The sequence below is a fragment of the Caretta caretta genome, chromosome 17, assembly GCF_965140235.1.
Source record: "Caretta caretta isolate rCarCar2 chromosome 17, rCarCar1.hap1, whole genome shotgun sequence".
NCBI classification, from domain to species: Eukaryota; Metazoa; Chordata; order Testudines; family Cheloniidae; genus Caretta; species Caretta caretta.
The window spans coordinates 7,951,577-7,970,809 of NC_134222.1; the positions used below are offsets into that span (position 1 = coordinate 7,951,577).

The 19,233-nt window shown below is 43.4% G+C and overlaps 1 protein-coding gene across 2 annotated transcripts in view; it reads left to right on the forward strand.

The window, feature by feature from the left end:
- The window catches only part of AATF (apoptosis antagonizing transcription factor), an 88,656-nt gene that overhangs the window by 60,862 nt on the left and 8,561 nt on the right, over positions 1 to 19,233 (forward strand). For both annotated transcript variants that reach the window (XM_048824494.2, XM_048824495.2), the window contains exons 10-11: positions 180 to 260; positions 3,727 to 3,798. In XM_048824494.2, the coding sequence (XP_048680451.2) occupies positions 180 to 260; positions 3,727 to 3,798 (153 nt within the window). The remainder of the gene's footprint in view (positions 1 to 179; positions 261 to 3,726; positions 3,799 to 19,233) is intronic.

A 19,233-nucleotide genomic window follows, 5' to 3' on the forward strand; every position in this document is an offset into this window, starting at 1 on the left:
ACCCTCCCCACTAAAAGAACCAGCTACATATGTAGCTTATGATAAATGGAGAAAGGTAAACAATCTATTCTACTGCGTGCTTTCTTTATACAAAATTGTCACCTTGTGATTCTTCCTAAAAACTGGCCTGATCAAACAGCCCTAGCAATGATACGTAACCACCACTTTGGATTCCCCAGGCAGTGGCTGGCCATCCAGAAGTTACGAAGCAAAATACAGAAGAAAGTGGACCGAAAAGCCAGCAAAGGAAGGAAAATCCGGTGAGTGGCAGCTTCTTCAAACTACAGAGAAGAAACTCTTGTCTCACCAGTTGTAACCTGACTGCCCCGTTTTGGCACTGAAATGTGTTGCCAGACTTGTTTTGTCCTGGCAAGGTAGAAGATGTTGCTCTGAGACATGCCCGTTACGGGGGAGGGAGCTCTTAATGACTCTAGAACTAGTGATCAGTTGGCTATAATCAGAGCGGGAATTGCTCAAATCAGTCCTTACAAGAATGTTGCACTGGGCATAAAAAATGCCAGGGAGAGACTTTCAGAAATGCCTAAGAGATTGAGGGCCACAAGTCCCAATGAAAGTGAATGGGACTTGTGCTTCTAAATCCTTTAAGGCTAGATTTACAAAGGTATTTAGTTGCCTAAAGACGCAGATAGGTGCGTATGCCTGCGTTAGGCACCTAATTGCGGTAGACTTTCAATAGAGATGAGGTGAGTGAGGTAATATCTTTTAATAAACTTTCAATGGGAGTTAGGTGCCCATCCAGGTTAGGTGCTCTTGTAAGTCCCATTAGCCACCTATCTGCATTTTTAGGCACTTCAATTCTTTTGCAGATCTGGCCCTAAATTTTGTGACCTTTTCCTTCTAATGTTTGCATTTGCAAACTCTTCCAGGTTGTGTGGTGAGAATGGAAAGTGTGTAGAGAAGCCGGGGTTTGTTCCCCTTTGCAGAGCAGGTGCATTGCTCTTCCTGAGTTCAGAGCGACTACGTGATTTGTAGTGGAGGAGGTATTTGTAGCATGGAGGCACGCTGGAAAGCTGCACTGCTTCCTGAAAAATCTGCAACATTAACCATCCTTTTGTGAGTAAACTATAAATCTCGAGTTTAGATGGCATCTGATGGAAAGTCAGTGGAGTCAGTGTGGGTCAGGCCTGGCATAGCCATTTTTAAGATAGATGTCATAAGATAATTTATTAAAAGAGGGAAGAGCTACTTTGTTGGCCTGAAAAGCCTGTAATTATTGACTATCAATATTCTATTCTGTCAGCGTCACACATAATTGGATATATTCATGATTCAGTCAAAACTACTGACAACATCATACAACTGAGTCAGACTCATAAACCTTTAGGAATAATGGGGCAAGTCTCTCATTGTGTGTGATCTGTGCACTTCGGAGTTCCTGAGAGATCAGAAATCCCTCCGTGTCCGTGGCTTGTTACATGTTAGCTACCTTTTTAAATAAGAGTTGCACTGACCCAGGGGGAAAATATTAATATATAGACGAGAAGAAAATATGTATTTGCTGATGTATGTGATTAATGTACCATTAAATCCTATCATCTTTCCAGGGCGGTCTAGTGGAGAGGGCTAGGAACCAGGCGGACTGGGTTCGATTTTTGGTTCTGCCACTGGGTCACTGTGTGTGTGTGTCTGTACTTGCGTGATTCACTAAGACTCTCTGCACTTCCATTTCCTCCTCTGCAGAACATGGATAAATGTCACTTATCTTTTGTAAAGCACTTTGAGATCTGGGTGCGAAACATGTTATGTAAGCACTAAGTATTAATTGCTATCACTTATCATTGTAGTCCATCATCATCATACTGCCTTCCCGCTCCTTTCTGTGTTTTAAGATGTTTGGATGAAGGGCCCTGTGTAAGTGTAAAAGGCTGCCGAGATTTCTCTAAGCATGTTTAGACGCGCCTGGCCTCTTAGCACTTCAGCGTGGGAGATGACTGCTATCCCCAGTTCACAGATGGGGAAACTGAGGTACCAAAGGGTGAGGTGAGACTTACCTAAGGTCACACAGTTAGTCTTGGCAGAAAAAGAACCCGGGAGTCTTGCCTCCCGAATCCCTTCTCTAACCCGCTAGACCATATCGCTTCCTGAGTGGATATCTATGAGCTTTATATTTCTACTTGTCATGGAATAATTGTGCAGCTGTGACTTGGGATGGCTCACTGTGTCTGTAATTTAATACTTAAAATCTGATAGACTGGGGTTTTGGAAGCTCACATTTTAAAAGTGTGAGAGTAAGCAGAGCTGGGCAAACAATTAACGGTGGACAATTTATTAGCGTGATTAAGCCCTTTTTTCCAATTCACAAATTGTCCCTGAACATACTGTGATTTGTATGAATGCATTAATTGTTAATATCACTTAAGTGAACCCATAGAGTGAAATATGTTCTCTTATTTCATATTTCATCCTATTGACTTTTTGTTGTTGGTAGCATTTGTTTGCCCCAAGTCACGGTATTATTTCTGTTCCCTGATTGGGTGACTCTGCACCATTATAAGAGGGTGATTGCTTCTATGAGGAATGACAAAGACCCGTGTTTGTGCACAAAGGTCCATGTTCCAGGGTGAATGTGGTTATTTTCATGAAGAGCCATTCTGCAATATTCATGCAAGCTAAAACTCTCTCTCCAGGGAGTGTTCCTGGATAAGAGAACAAAAAGGACTGTAAAGGTGCCCAAGTGGAAAGGTGGCTTGTGAATCCTTTTGCCTGCTATTCATCAAGATGTAAGAATAGGAATGACTTGGGTAAAGCGTTTCGAACTTAGGGAGCCAGCAGAACAGTTTACACAGAAAGCTGCTGGGTTGGAATCTCCTGCTCTAAAGACTAAAGGTGTAAAATCACTGGCCTGTTCTGAGTTCCTCTGTAGTCTGTTTAGATTTTATTAAGGAGCTCCCAGAGCATGAGGAGTGGACAGGCTTCTGCAAGTTTCTGACCTAGTGGGAAAAATAAACTGGGGATTGGGCTCTCACAGTTGCAGTGTATCCCTGGGAGGCAGCTTGTTCTAGCGGACAAGTAACTGGACTTGGAGTCAGGAGCTCTGCCACTGTGTGACTTTGGGCAAATCCCTTCACCTCTCTGTGCCTCTGTTGTTCCCTGCCCACGTCTTTGTCTGTCTGGTCTTTTTATATTGTAAATTGTCCAGGAGAGGGGCTTCCTATGTTTATATAGCTGCTAGAACAATGGAGCCTCAATCATGGCTGGAGCCTCTAGGTCCTACCATGGCAGATGATAATTAATGATGGGAGACTGGTATTGTGGGAAAGCCTCTCGTAATCTAACCCTGCTCCCACCAGTGGCTTTTTGTTTGGGCACTAGTACTAAAGAGTAACCAAGACACTATTAGGGGAGGAAGTTGCACACAGAGTCTTTGATTCATCAGAGTTTTCTGTCTTGGAATAAAGCTCAGGTGCAAGTATACTGCTCAGGGACGCTGGAGTGTTTTCGCTTTTGGCTGTGACAAAAAGTGATTTGTTTATTATTGCTCGTCCACTGTGTGGCATATTTATCATGTGACCTTTTTTCCCCCTCTTGTTAACGTTAGGAAGGGTGGAAAAACTACCGACTCGAAATAGGGTTTCATTAAGCATTAGCCACCAAGGGAACCAGCGTTTCCATTTCGGAGACTAGGACATTTCAGTGCAGACAATGCCATTTCCTTTTCTTTAATAGTTACTAATGTGCTGTCTGTTTATTTCCTGCCTTATTCAGGTATCATGTCCATAGCAAACTGGTGAGCTTCATGGCACCTATTGACCACTGTACAATGAATGATGATGCCAGGTGAGTAATAGATTAATTATGGTTCTCAAATGGCTTCATGACAGCATGATATTGACCTGTTCTTCAGTCTGTCGCCCTCTCCATTTCTTCTTATCAGTTAACCATTTGTCACTGGCATCATAGCCTGGGTGTCTTGGCCACATCTGTCCAGGCAATCTAGCTGAGCTTTCACTCCTGTAATTACTGTAAAACCAAACGAGAAGTTTCTATAAATCTTGATGCTGACTCCATGATTCCTGCTTTAAAAATGCCCCAGATTTTAAAATCTCTTCATTTTGGAGCATGATTATGGAAATAGAGAGCCAAATTCCCCATTGTCCATTGGCTGAAATCCCAGTTTAGAAAAATAATCAGTCCCTTTGCATCAGGAGTGGAGAGTTATACACTGTAGTCTTGTGAGTTTTACATAATATAAATGTACAGTACAGCTAACACCGAGACATAGTACCAAAAGAAGGAAATTCACTTAAAAGATCTAAATGATGTCTATTGTTTGTTCCTATTTAAATAATAAAAATGTCTATACAAGGCTGTAGAAGCCCTAGCACATTAATTAGTAAAGAAAAACAAAACAAAACAGTGTAACTATGAGCTTGACTGCTGGTAAGTGTTTTTGTGGGAGGGAGGTGGGCGTAATTTTCCAATGGGTGTATTTATGTTGCTTGAGAGATGCCTTTCTTCAGGTTCCTCACACAGGCATTTGATCTTAACAGTTAGAGAGATGCCCATTGTACGTCCATCTGTCTGGAATATGGCAATCACGCTTGTGCGGTTCCTAGTCAGGATCCTTTTGGATAGAGTTGTGGGAGTAATGTGTAGTGGTCAGGGGTCCCTAGAGGTGTCAATAGGTGCCAGTAGTGACCTGGAAAAGGCTGCTTTCTGTAACTGGTACAGAAGTTGAATATTGCTCTGTTTTGAACACATTAGGACCCCATTTCTCTGAACAGTGTGACTGGCTGTTTGGATAAACAGGCAGGCTCTCTCTATGCACGTGATGCGCAATGGGAGACCTAATAGAGTTTTGGGTAATAGGTTTTCAGGTAAGAAATATGTAGAACAATGTGCGTCCCCTGTACTGACCAGAAAGAATTACTGCCTCTGCGCAGCAGTTGAGTTTCAAATCTCCATGTCTCAGGTTCTTCCCTGGCCCTCCGAAACCATAACTGAGTCATGCATTGCACGAGGCTTTCTGGATGTGGCCAGCCTGAAGTGAGTTCCCAGGGTGAAACCCTCCTGCTCCCATCTCCCTCACGCCTCACCCTTGAAGTTTAAGCATGAATGTTTCAGGGGCAGACAGGTTATGTTGGTTTAGAGAGGGAATAGTGGTCCTTGTGGTAGGTGAATAGTTGGTGGGCCCCGGGTCCTTTTTTGCTTTGTAGATCATAATTGGCATCTTCAGTTTCACCGACAGGTTTGCTGTCAGCCAGCTGGCAGCATGGGAGTGACACACTCATGCCTTGCTACCTTGCCCAGAAAGGCTTACCGGCTTCATTCTATGCTGCTCAAGGTTCTGGGTGGCCCTGGCAGGGACCCCGGCAGTGACATAGCTTGGGAGTAACACAGGCCCTGATGTCCCTGACAGGCCTTGCAGCACAGTGGAAAGATCAGTCTTTTGGCCAAAGCTCTGTCATTGCTCGATTCTGCCTGGAAAAAAATTCTAAAACCTGGTTAGTCTCTTGACCCCTTACAATGAAAGGGAGTGCGTTAGAGGGACAGGCTGAACGTTGCCATTTGCCGATCCACATTGAATGCCTGAGGAGGGCTGTTTCCCTAGAACTTGGGCTGCCACTTCTTCCATCTTCGTGGCTTTTCTGTAAAGACAAGGGTAGATGCTTGGTTTATTTTCACTTTTAAGCTCTATTGTCATTAATGGCTCTAGGGGAAAGGCTGAGGTTGCAGCAGCAAATTCTCCCTTTCGTGACTATTTATTAGGAAGTTACTCACCTTGTCACAGGGGCTACTTCCTTTTCACAGGTTATTTTGCATTCTCCATTTTTTCTGATGACCTTTTAAAAATGCATTCACCTATGGGTTTGTGAGAAGTAGCTCGAGGTGAGAAGAGGTTCATGCATGAACTGGTGGGCTGGGGGAGACATGTACACGTGTGGGTTTGGATGGACAGGTGCACTTATAGACTTCTGTTGATGAAGGCCACCATTAGTGTTTCAGTCTGCTACTGTTTCAGCTACCAGCAAAGATATGCTTATCGTGCTGGGACTGGGGGCTTTGCTTTTTGGGGTGGCCCAAAAGGGAACCAGGCTGGAGATGTTAAAATCCACGTGTTTCTATAATCGTGGGAAAAGAAGCACCTCTTGCTTTTAGATTGCAAAAATCCAGCCTCAGCATAAACATGTCCCTAAACTAGCCTCTTCTGCCTTTCTTGTAATGTGCTTCTCTCACTACCCATGTCTTAAATTATTTATTTTGTTTTAGCTTAATTAGTGGGTGGCATGGTAGGAAAAGAAACCCGTAAGAGTTGGTACTCATCTTGTGCATAATAATATGCTAGATTCTAATATTTCTCTGTCCCAGTATTATCTCCAGTTGACTGGCTGTGACTTATGCACTGAGAATTTTAAATGAGGTTGGGGGTGTTTTCCATTTTGTGTGTGTGATATATATTCTCCTATAGATTAATCATGCACAGCCCCCCATGCACACAAAATGAAAGACACCTCAATTTACCTGTGTGTGTGTGTATAAGTATAAATAAAAAGGCTGATTATAAGAACCTGGGAATTGTCATAGCACGTTGGCTCAGCCCTGAGGTGACCTTGCCACCACTTTGTCAGAGTACAGCAGTTGTGTTTGTTCCAAAAGTTGCACAGAGCAGCCTGCAAGCTGAAACCCCACACAGAGCGCACGCCAATGCTAAATGCACGGGAGCAGCCTGGAGAACAGAGCAGTTCAGGGAGCAGCAACAGCCTGTCTGAACTGCAGCATGCTTTACTGGGCTGCTGCCCTCCACCACCCGCCCCCACTACTTTTCAGAGAGGCACCTTGGCTCCCAAATAAACTGCAGGGGGGTCCAGCTGACCCTAAGAACCTATTGCAGCTAACAGGATGTTGTCTATGTTATCATTGTGGTGGGGGAGAGTGTTTGACATTTGGTTTACTGAAAGCATCTCCTGGGGGCTTTCACCACTTATAGCAGGTTATTACATTGCTTGCATGTTTTACAGGTTCTTTCTCTGGCAGGAATGGGGGCAGCAGCTGCTGCTGCTCATTGCCTGGCTGCGTGAAGTTATGTCTGTCATTAAGTTTATCATCCGCTTTGGGCCCGGTGTACTTTTTAATGGCATTGAATTTACTCAGCTGGGTTTCTAGTCATACAGAATGTTCCAGCTCGCTTGTCCGTGTGTTACCCCCAGACAGGTTTCAGAGTAACAGCCGCGTTAGTCTATATTCGCAAAAAGAAAAGGAGGACTTGTGGCACCTTAGAGACTAACCAATTTATTTGAGCATAAGCTTTCGTGAGCTACAGCCCACTTCATCGGATGCATACTGTGGAAAGTGTAGAAGATCCTATTATATACACATAAAGCATGAAAAAATACCTCCTCCCACCCCACTCTCCTGCTGATAATAGCTTATCTAAAGTGATCACTCTCCTTACAATGTGTATGATAATCAAGTTGGGCCATTAGAGTTCCCAGAAGTCACCTACTACAGGACAGGCCTAACAAAGAAAATAACAGAACGCCACTAGCCGTCATCTTCAGCCCCCAACTAAAACCCCTCCAAAGTATTATTAAGGATCTACAACCTATCCTGAAGGATGACCCAACACACTCACAAATCTTGGGAGAGAGGCCAGTCCTTGCCTACAGACAGCCCCCCAACCTGAAGCAAATACTCACCAGCAACCACATACCACACAACAGAACCACTAACCCAGGAACCTATCCTTGCAACAAAGCCCGTTGCCAACTGTGCCCACATATCTATTCAGGGGACACCATCACAGGGCCTAATAACATCAGCCACACTATCAGAGGCTCGTTCACCTGCACATCCACCAATGTGATATATGCCATCATGTGCCAGCAGTGCCCCTCTGCCATGTACATTGGTCAAACTGGACAGTCTCTACGTAAAAGAGTAAATGGACACAAATCAGATGTCAAGAATTATAACATTCATAAACCAGTTGGAGAACACTTCAATCTCTCTAGTCACGCAATTACAGACATGAAAGTCGCTATTTTACAACAAAAAAACTTCAAATCCAGACTCCAGCGAGAAACTGGTAAATTGGAATTCATTTGCAAATTGGATACAATTAACTTAGGCTCGAATAGAGACTGGGAGTGGCTTAGTCATTATGCAAGGTAGCCTATTTCCCCTTGTTTTTTCCTACGCCCCGCCCCCCCCCGCCCTCCCCAGATGTTCTTGTTAAACCCTGGATTTGTGCTGGAAATGGCCCACCTTGATTATCATACACATTGTAAGGAGAGTGATCACTTTAGATAAGCTATTACCAGCAGGAGAGTGGGGTGGGAGGAGGTATTGTTTCATGGTCTCTGTGTATATATAATGTCTTCTGCAGTTTCCACAGTATGCATCCGATGAAGTGAGCTGTAGCTCACGAAAGCTTATGCTCAAATAAATTGGTTAGTCTCTAAGGTGCCACAAGTACTCCTTTTCTTTTTACCCCCAGACAGTTACCAGAGTGGGTTTTCCAGCAAATGTGCCATTGGATTCTAGCTGGGTCTTACCTACACATGCTTCTACAACATGCAAGATTATACTTCCAAAATCTACACAGAGGCAGTGTAGCCTAGTAGTGGGTGCTGGACTGGGAGGGAGACCTGGGCTCTATTCCAGGCTGTCCCACTGGCTTGCTATTTTTAGTGCTGTAGTGTGAGCCCAGGTCTGTAGTCCTGGGCTCTGAGACTCACTTCTGAGGTGTGGGTTTTGTTTTTTTTTTGTTTTTTTTTGCAGAGTAAACATGCCCTAGAGATCTTTAGCACCACACAGCAGTGTTAGACAACAGAGGAGGAGAGGAATGTAGCATCCAATTTAAACTGTGGGTGAATTTAAAAAGGGAAAGACACCTATGTGCGTGAACATGGGAAAGTAATGATAACACGAGGTAGTAAAAGGTAATTTTTATTGTTTGCAAGTGTGAATTACTAAATTGCTCAGATGTCCAGAGGCATGACCCTAAAGTAAATAAAACCCTGTACCACCCTATATTGTAGTCTGAAAAGGTTTAAACCAGAAACAAGTTTTTAAGCCTAAAGAAGGCATTAATGGTTAGAGGGCTAAGGAGTGGGGGCTGTAATAAGGGCCTGAAATAGATAAATGTATGCACAGGCCACTTGGCACCACTCTGACAGTGTAAAAGGGTCTTAAAATGTCAGATTTACGCTTACATGTACATGTGAACAATGCTTACACCCACTTGCCATGTAAAGGGACTATCTAGAATGGTGTAAAGAGACCCTGCTGTAAATAAGAATCCAGGTCCCAGTGCTTGTTGGCCAAATTTGCTGAAGAACAAAGTGGCAAAGAACAGATCCATTTGAAGAGAAATAACCTTGCGCCTGTCTGCACAAATGTTTAGTTCTCAGCAGGCTGGGATGTGAATCTACCCTGCCTCTTTGAAATGGGATTAGATGAAAGCACATTAACAAGCTGTTGTTGTACGTTACCAGAGTCCGTGTGGACAGGCAGTGCATGGCAGGCTAGTACAGGGTAGATTCGCACTCCAGCGTGCTGTGAGCTAATTGTTCATGTAGACAAGCCCCTTGTCTCTTGCTGGCCAGCATGCAAGGAAAGCGATAAGCAGTGACTCCTAAGTGGTAAACACCAGAGCGAGATGGAATATTGTTTTAAATCCTGAATTTTAGAAAAGAAATGTACAAATACAATACAGCCTCTTAAAGTGCTTTGTCAACATCACTGCCACGTTCCTTCTTATTCTCGCTGCTGCTTGGAATAATAGAATTTGTGCAGGCAATTAATCTTCAGCTTGCCACTTTTTCGTGCACCCAAACCATGGGCATAGCTGTTTAACCTCGTATTCACATATATTATGTTGTAATGTATGGTACACGGCTGGCCTCCAACCTTCGATATTTATATCCCCTTTGCTATTATTTGAAAGTATATATTGAAAAGGTGATTTTATAGCTATTTTAGGGAATGCGTGTGTGTATAGATTTAAGATTTAAATTTATTTATAGTGTCCTCACATTGGGATTTGTACACCTATCTGTAGTATCATCACCACACCCCTTTAAAATAGGGAAGTGTTATAAATCCTCATTGTACAGATGGGGAACAGAGAGACAGAATGGCTAAGTGACTTGCCCAAGGTCACACAGGAGGTCCATGCCAGAGCAAGGAATTGAACCCAGGCCTCCCAAATCCCAGGCTAGTGCCCTAAGCACTGGGCCATTCTTCCCCTTCAAGGGCCTTAAGTGGTTAGGCACCCAGCTCCCACTGAAAGTTCCCACTGAAAGGTAGGGAATTGTTCCTTTACAGATGAATAGAGGTTACAAATCCAGGCCTGGAGGAGCTTACCTATCTGTATGGAAATGAGTTGTGGTTTTTGTTAGGGGTGACCGCACAAAGTTGTTGATAATAGGCCCCATCCTGGAACTGATCTAGTCACCGCAGTAAGCGCTACCCTCAAGAGTAAACATTTCCAGGATTGGGCCCTTGATTAGTATGATTGTTTATATTGTGCATTTTTATTAGTATAGTTATCCGAGGGTCGTGGGGTATGGTATGTGGGTGTGTGTTTCATGTAGATATAATACATATATTATCAAAAAACAAGCAGCTTGTCACAGTGTTTCTCATAATGATACTGTCCTAGTCACGTAACAACATTATTATATCCCTGCTGGAAGTTTGAAAACTTGCACAAAGGAGTTCCTTAAAGATATAGATGTTTGGCCCAAACCCTCTTATCTCCCAAGAAGACAGGCTGTTCTGACAGGTGAAACGAGACTGGGCAAATATGCAACATTGATCTAATCCGTTGGAACAAGAGCAGTATTTTAACTGGTGCTTCCTTTTAACAGCATCATTAAGGGCTCTTATTACTCTTTTATTAGAGGCTGACTCTATTTCTTATCAGATTACAGAATGAACATAACTCATGGCACTGATTTGATCTCTTGTTAAAGAGGATTACAGCTTTGCATTAACTCGGATTGGCACGGTTTATAATTCGCTTGTTGATACACCATGCTGGCGGTGTCACATGTTTGACCCCCCTCCTCAGCTGTGCTGCAGGGAAGGGCACCCATACATCATCATTAAAGATGGCACCCAGCACAGAAATGGGAAGCAAAAAAAAGGGAGGCTTTTCTGCCGTCGTGTCAGGAAGAAGCAAAAACCAACCACCCTCTCAAGTGCAAAGGGAAATTCAGAGCAGGGATTTATACCATCCCGGGGGAGGGGACATACGTGTTAGCTTTTGGATGGGTTATTTACAGGGGCAGGTGTTTCATTGTTTCAAATCAAAACTTTGTACTGGCCGTGAGGTGGATTTGTGTGAAGAACATGCATGTAGAAATGTAATGGGATTCTATCACTGTAGAACTTTCCATGAAATATTTCCTCTGGTGGGAAAAGTTCCTTCTCTTAAGGGAGCTGAGACCCCACTGAGATGATATAACTTTTAGCAAAGTTTGTGCCCAGTTAGTGACTTGGTCTGTGTCATCACATAGCGTAGTTAACACACTGTAGGTAGTTATGCCACATGTCTCCTTGCTCGTTGTCTTCTTGTTAAGGCTGTAATACTATTTGGCTGTGTAGACAAGTGCCTCCAGCTATGTCTGTGTAACTGGATTAGCTGATCTGCCCTTCTCCCAGCGCTCTGTGCAGTGTATATCCCCGGTGCATTGCCCATATGTGTGTATTTCTTGCATGCACGTGCTGCCCTGGTATGGGGGGAAGACTGCACTGAAACAGACAGGCACTGTGTGGTGAGTGAAGATGCACCAGTGTAGTCATGATATGCAAAAAGGTGCTCTGTGGACGCACCGCATGTGTGGGGATCCAGCCAGTTGGAGTGTGCCGTGGCCTGGTTACAGGAGTATGGTTCTACCTCTAATGTAGAGGGGGCCCATGACACTCTTCCATCTCTGATGATTGAGCCTAACTATACAGCAGATCTAAAATACATAAATATAATTATATGTAAAATAAGAGTGTTTCCGCCTGCAGGCCTCTGGAGCCTGTGAGATTTCCCTCCCTTTCTGTAGGAAGTAGTGTTCTTGTAGTGCAGGCATCCTCAACCTCCATTCAGGCCCTCACATGGCCTTCTGCTGGAAGTATTAATTTGCACCATGTGTAGAGAGAAGAGGTGATGGCACAGGGTGCAGTGCGGTTTCCTGCTTCCCCTGCTCCCTAAGCAATGAAACTGATATTGATGGAGCTTATTTTAATGCCCTTAATAGCACTTCTGTAGCCCTTTCCATCCGAGAACCCCATTATTAGAAACCAAATTATATTAACCTTCACAGCACCCCCCGAGGTTGGGAGACATTTATGGAAAGAGAGAGACAGATCGGTGATGGGAGAGATTTTCAAAAATGCTCAGAGATTTAGGAATACAAGTCTCATTGGAAATCTATGGGTCTTGTGCTCCTAAATCTCTTAGGTGCTTTTGAAAATTTGCCCGTAAGCCACCCTTGCCCAGGAAGTCCTTGGCAGAGTCAGGAATAGAGTCCACAGGTGCTGAGTTCCAGTCTGGTGCCTGACCCCCAAGATCACCCTTCCCTTCACATATGTCGGATGACTTTTGTAAGAAAACTCTTACATGTTTTGCAACTGGGCTGTGAAAGATAGGAGTCTGCTTGTCGTGTCCACGTCCATGGAGCATGTGCGTATGTACAGTCACCTCTAAAAAGTTTTGCAGTGAGAGACTTAAGGAGCTCAGTCTGTTGAGCTTATCGGAAAGTAGATCAAGAGGAGACTTGATTATGGTATCTAGCGTTCCCGGGGAGGAACTAGCAGGTACTCAAGGGCTGCTTAATCTAGTTAACAAGAACCAATGGCTGGAAGCTGAAGCCAGTCAAATTCAAATTAGAAATAAGTCACTAGTTTTTACCAGTCAGGGCGATTAACCACTGGAACAAACTACCAAGGGGAGAGGTGGATTTTCCATCTCTTGAGGTTTCAAGTCAAGACTGGATGCATTTCTGGAAGATAGGCTTTAGTCCAGCACAAGTCATTGGGCTCAGTGCAGGGGTGAGCGAGTGAGGTTCAGTGGCTTGTGTTACGTAGGAGGTGTGAGTAGATGGTCTGAGACCCCTTTCAGCCTTAACATCTATTAATCTGTTAAAGTAATTCAGTCATCCCAGATTCATCCCAGCAAAGACCCTAGGCCCCCTATCCCATAGGACTGTATAATATGCAGTATTTTTAAAAAGAGCAGAATAATGGAATCTCCTTCCAACCGCTCAGATTTCCAAATGGCTAGAAAAGTAAAATTCAGCGGATGCTGTTCATGGGCCTATTTCTTACTGCAGTTCTTTTGTGTGCGATGCAGGGGTAGGATCAGGCTGGAAAATGGTTCTTTTGGTCAGTGCTGAGCTGTGATATCTTGCCCTATGGCGTCATCAGAAGGATGTGTTTGCTATGAAGCCTGGACAGATTATTTTTCCTCACAATGAGAAAGGTCCAAGCCAACCCTTGCAGCATGGTAACCAGTACAGATGTAGTATGCAAATTTACTGTTATAATTGATGGCTTGCTCCCTTCATGCACTAATGAGCTCTTCCCTAACGGCCTTGAAATCACACGGTGCCTCTGCCCAGTAAAGTCCGTGGGAGAACTTCCATTGGCTTCAGTGCAAGCAGAATTGGGACCTTTTGGTGTTTGAATCGTCTGCCCATATAGAGATGGGCAGGAGACCCTAAGTGTGCATCAGGGCCTGGATTTTCCCAGCATTTAGAAAGGGAGGGAGCTGGGATTTTGGTCCAAGGCCATTGTCGATGATACCTAGTGACTATATAAAACAGCAACATGAAAAATCTTTCTAGATTGCAGAATTTATGAAAACACCTGATCCTTATTTTTGTTGTATCCCTGCTGTTATCTGGACAAATTTGTGTGGTGGTGGTGGACAGCTGTATATGTATAATATATGTATTACATGTGGTTGGTGTGTATATACTCGTGTGTGTGTACGTACATGTGTACAATATATTCACAGGGACCACAACCACACACAATGCATGTGTTATACATGGCGTGCTTGGGCATGTATGCAATTATAGACACATGGTTGCCTGGTTGTACGTCTATCTAAGAACTCTTTTAACAAGTCTTATTGCTCTACAGTTGTGCACATCGAAAGGTAACTATTTTGTCACCTTAATAGACCCAGGAATGGCGTTCACTGAATATTTTTTCCCATGCAGTTTGAGATTGGCGTAACGTGGAGAAACCCAGTTATCTTTCATTGCGCTGTTCTTAATTACAAAAGAATCAGGGCACGCTTTCTCATACGTGTGCCAACAGTCTCGCGCTTTGTCTCCTGAAAGCGTCGTGGTAGACTTGTTACCACTGGCAATTTTAAAATCGTCACTGGATGTTTTTCTAAAACATACGCTCTAGTTCTACCAGAGCGACTGGGCTTGAAGCGGGACTTGATTCATGAAAGTCCTGTAGCCTGTGTAATGCAGGATCGAATGTACGGTCATGGGTACAAACCCAGTTGACAGTGAGAAGGCCGTTCTAGCACCAGTCCTTGCCAGTATGTTGAAAAAAGCTGGAGATTGGCTGCCAGTGAGGTACTGACTTAGGCTGTTTTGCTTGGGTTTGACCTGGGTAACATGTTCTTCCTCATCCGCATTCCTTACTCTTGAAGTTAGTGTGATTGCTCTGTCGGTCACAGAGCATCTCACTGCGAGCGGTGGGGGGCGCGTAGTAGGGAATCCTGGCATTAAAGAATTAATTTACTTCCAGTACATAAGAGTTTAAAAAAAGAAAAGTTCATGAGATACCAGCCTTTACTCGGCACACTCTGGTATTAAACCCCCAAGAGGCTGGATTAAGGGAGGAATTTGGGCTCTCGGGCTGTCAATCCGGCACCTTTCATGAACACAGAATTTACTAAAATAAAGATAAACCAAAGTGATGCTTTCTGGAACTAGTGAGTCAGAGGCTTCTCTCTTGCACATATGTAAATCCAGAGGAGCTCTACTGACTTCAGTGGAATTATTCCAGATTTACGTAGGCATAACCAAGAGGAAAATTTGGCCCACTCTTCGTAGGTTTAATCCTGTGACTCTCATTGATTAATGCTAACATCCAGGGTAATCCATTTGAATATTTCCCTCTCCACCCCTCCCTCTGGGGGGAAAAAAATTCTGCTGGCTTGCGAATGAGCTCTGTTTCCTAAATTATCCCGGGGGAAGGGTTAAGCCCTGTAACGGTTACACTGTAGCTTCTAGGAAGAGACCCCCTTCCTGGGGCTTGTTGACATTGCCAGGGTCATCTATTGTAAATATTGGCGGGGAACTGTCACTCCAACACCCTTGCAGCTGTCTCAACCTGGCCGATTCATGGTTGGACTACTGTGAGGGCTTGCGACAGAGTCTGGTGGTGGCCTAGCAATAGACCTTCAGCTGCTTCTGAATTGTTTGGAGCTCTAGCAAGGCGCATGTCCTCCTGTGAAACACAAACCGTTCAACTCAACTGTTTGCACTGAGGCATCGGGGCTCCTGGGATGCTCTTCCCACAGCTCCTGTGCATCATTTTGTTTGGTGGGCAATTTTTTTTTTTTACCAGTAGTTCACTCTTCAGAAATTGATTCATGTATAAGCAGGTAAGCATCCATGGCTTTTAAACTATAGTTGTTAAAGGGGTTGGTATTTGAACAAGGAGCTTCATCTTTTCAAAGCTGGCAGTCATGAAACAGAAAATGCGACCCTGGCTAATGCCAGTTTTCTGGAATCATCAAGCCCTTATGTTTAATATTCAACATATTTAGCAAGGAAACAAACTCCTGAGTTATGGAAATTTCCTTTTTAAGGGGGAAAAAAACTGTTAAGAGCAGCAAAATGATTTGTGAGATTGGAAGATCTCCTTTGTGAGACAATTTGTCTTCTCTTGCATCAAATCTATTATAAAACAGTCAAGCTGTGAAAGAGGGAAATCATCCCAGGAACATGGAGTATTAAAGTACACAAAGAAAATTTCCCTCCTTGTGTTTTGTGTATGTACACATATGGTGTTACTGTGACTAATCTGCTCAAAGAGTGGTTAAAAAAAGAAAGGAGGTCAGAGAGGTAAAATTTTTAAAATTTATGATGGGAATTGCAACTGCCTGTGATGGTGATGGAGTACATCAGAGGTTTCTCCATCTCCCCATATCTCGTTGCTTCCACAACTACTCATCTGCATCCACGTTTCTGGTGCTCCCACCTACTTTATCTTTAGGTATCTGTCTAGTGCTCATCGCAGTGGGACCTAAAGCTGTCATGCAAATGCAAACGGTAGACAAACCAAAATGAGGGGAGGTTCTCACTGTGCCCAGTTTCTTGCCCTCAAGCATTGAGGGCAGGTAGGGGATTATCTCAGGGGCCATAAAAGTGCAAGATAGAATAAGGGAGAAAAAGCTGGATTTTCTCGGGGGAGGGGAAAATCCCTTGAGAAACAATCCTTCCATGTGCCTTTATTCTTCCCCTCCCTATATCCATCCTCTGCGAGGTGTGCAGAGTCCCTTTGTTTAGGGCTAGAACTGGCTTTCTTAAATATTTATAAATCTTGTGCCTGGTCTCATGAGACAAGCCAGAGGTCATATGTCATCTTTCGTAATTTAAAGCTGTGGGGCTAAAAGCATTTGCACTGGCTTGAAGGACCCAATCCTGACCTGACCGAGAGAGAGGGAATTGAAACAGACCTTTCTGAATCTCCTTCAAGCACCGAGCATGGTGAGGATAGCTGTCTTGCTGGGTAATTTATAGCCTGAGTTTTGCACTCCTCCGTGTTCATGACTTTGGTGGGGAAATGAGTCAGACAGTGCCACCCTGTGGCCAGACACTTCCTAAACTGGAGGAGCAGGGAGTTGCATGTAGGTCTGACAGCAGGGACCTGGCCGTGTGGGAATTAACTGCACAATATTCCGAGTTACTTGTTTTAAAAGACACTGGTAATTTAATGCTAGTCTGGTGAACACTGAGCAGGTCTCTGCCGCTTATTCTGCTGGGCACATTCATCCAGAATTAACTTGCCACTGCGGAAATACTGAGCTGACTCCAATCCTGCATATGCTGATTTAGGGTAAAACCTTTTAATAGAAATAAATAAAGGCACTTGCTTCCTTTGTCTCACTGGCTATCTGCCCTACCTGTCAGGGAGCTTGTAATCTGATTTGTGCTCCTGTGGGCGAAAGATTACTGGAAACAGACAAAAAGTTTTCCAGGGGAATAAATGACTATCTGATCTGCAGATGACTTCTAGTTTTGGTAGAGGTTGCACGCGCGCTCGCTCTCTCTCTCTCTCTCTCTCTCTCTCTCTCTCTCTAAATGGTTTTCACACTGCTATTTCCCCCGTTTTTTTGGGTTAATAATTCATTGTTCCCAGTAGAGCCCATCACTGGGATCTCGGTAGATACCGTTAATTTGAACACAGACTCTTGCTTGGGCCTATCCTAAATAGGACTGTGTGGGTGAGGAATGTAGGAAAATGGGAGGTAAATATATCAAGGAATATTTTTACAACAACTTTCCACAATGAGGGAGTGATACATTTAGCATTGCTACATTAATATAGCTCCAGAAACACGGTGAAAACCCCTCTTGCCTTTTAAGCAATATGAGATTCTCCTTTCTTTGCCATCACTGCCCTACCATTCAGCAGCATTCCAGCCAAATGGAAGGCCAGTGGTTTTCTATAGTAGTAAAGAATCCTTTTATTTTCATGTAAAGCCACAGACTTTCCCCTTTCCTTAATGAGCAAAGTAAAAAAAATAAGCCCATCACATGGACTGTGAGTGGAATGGAATCCTGACACCTGAAGGTTTGTGACAGTATTGACCACGTGAAATAGTATTATTGTTTAGCTTGCGTGATTCTAAAGGGAAGATAAAAGGTGTTCCTTCCCGCAGCATTGTGTAACTGGATGGTGCAGTGTCATCTGGCCAGATGTGTGTTTGCATGTTGTGTAGTTGCTGGTTTATTGCAGCTTCCGTGTTTGCTACGTAGAAAATAATTATGTGTTGGCTATCTTAGCTGTAGAACATCATTCATATAATTTATGCAGCAGATACAATATACTTGCTAGTTAGACTTCCATTGGCTTCATTACTTTGATGTTAATCATAGATTGTTGGACGTTTCACGAGATCTCCTCATTGAGAGACACATTTTTATTCTGTAGCCGAAATTATGGCAATGAAGGGCATTCTTTATGTAGTCAGACATATAAGCAATTTAAAAAAAGAAATTAATATTCAAACAACATCACTCAAGTATCCATTTACGTTTTTCGAGGGGTTGCTTTCACCTATGCGTTGAATTCACTTCAGGTTATGAGGGTTGGTTTATTTCACATCTATATTTTCTAAAAATTAATAGCATGATTATAATTATATTTATATATTAAATTAAATAATATTATCATGTTAGTCCTTTTTTTTTGCCGGCCAACTCTTTTGTTGAATAATAATACAACAGGAAACGGGAAAAGTAGTTTATGCGGGGATCTTTTTGAAATTTTGGACTCTAGTTTTCATATTTATTAGACATGTTTTTGTAATTAATGTTCATTAAGGGCATTCTATCCTAGTGTGTGTACATTGCATGTATAAAAGACTTGGCATGTAAACAGCCATTACAAATACTGTGTTGATGGTAGGAATTTTGAGGTTGGCAAAACGTGTCTGCTAATTCATTCGCAACTAGGGGGAGGGCAAGCATATGACGAGGATGTGTTTGTAGGTTTTATTTTAAAATAAAAAGATTTATGCTTTTAATCAAAAGCAGTGGTTTTCAACCCTTTTTCATTTGCAGACCCTAACAAATTGCGAATGGAGATGCGGACCCCTTTGGAAATCTTTAGGCATAGTCTGCGGATTCCCCGGAGTCCATAGACCACTGGTTGAAAACCACTGCTCTAAAGAATATAACTTGGTGATTTCAAGCAACTCTAGCTGTTTTATAATCTGTTTGCATCAATATGGCCGTGTGGCCTGGTGGAATGAGCACAGGATTGGGAGGAGATTCTGCGTTCTAATCCTGTTGTGGCCTTGGGCAAAATGGGGCATAATGATACTTAGAGTGTCTTGAGGAGCAGTGAGTGTTTCCGTGGCTCTTCACTATGATATGAATGGGAGAATGAGCAAGCCACTGGTTTCTGACCCCTACAGGGAATGCTACCCCTACAACTCCCCCATTTGTATGCTGAATTAGGATGAGCGTAGTTGCAAAGTTGTTGTTTTTTTTCCCCCATACAATCCACTGT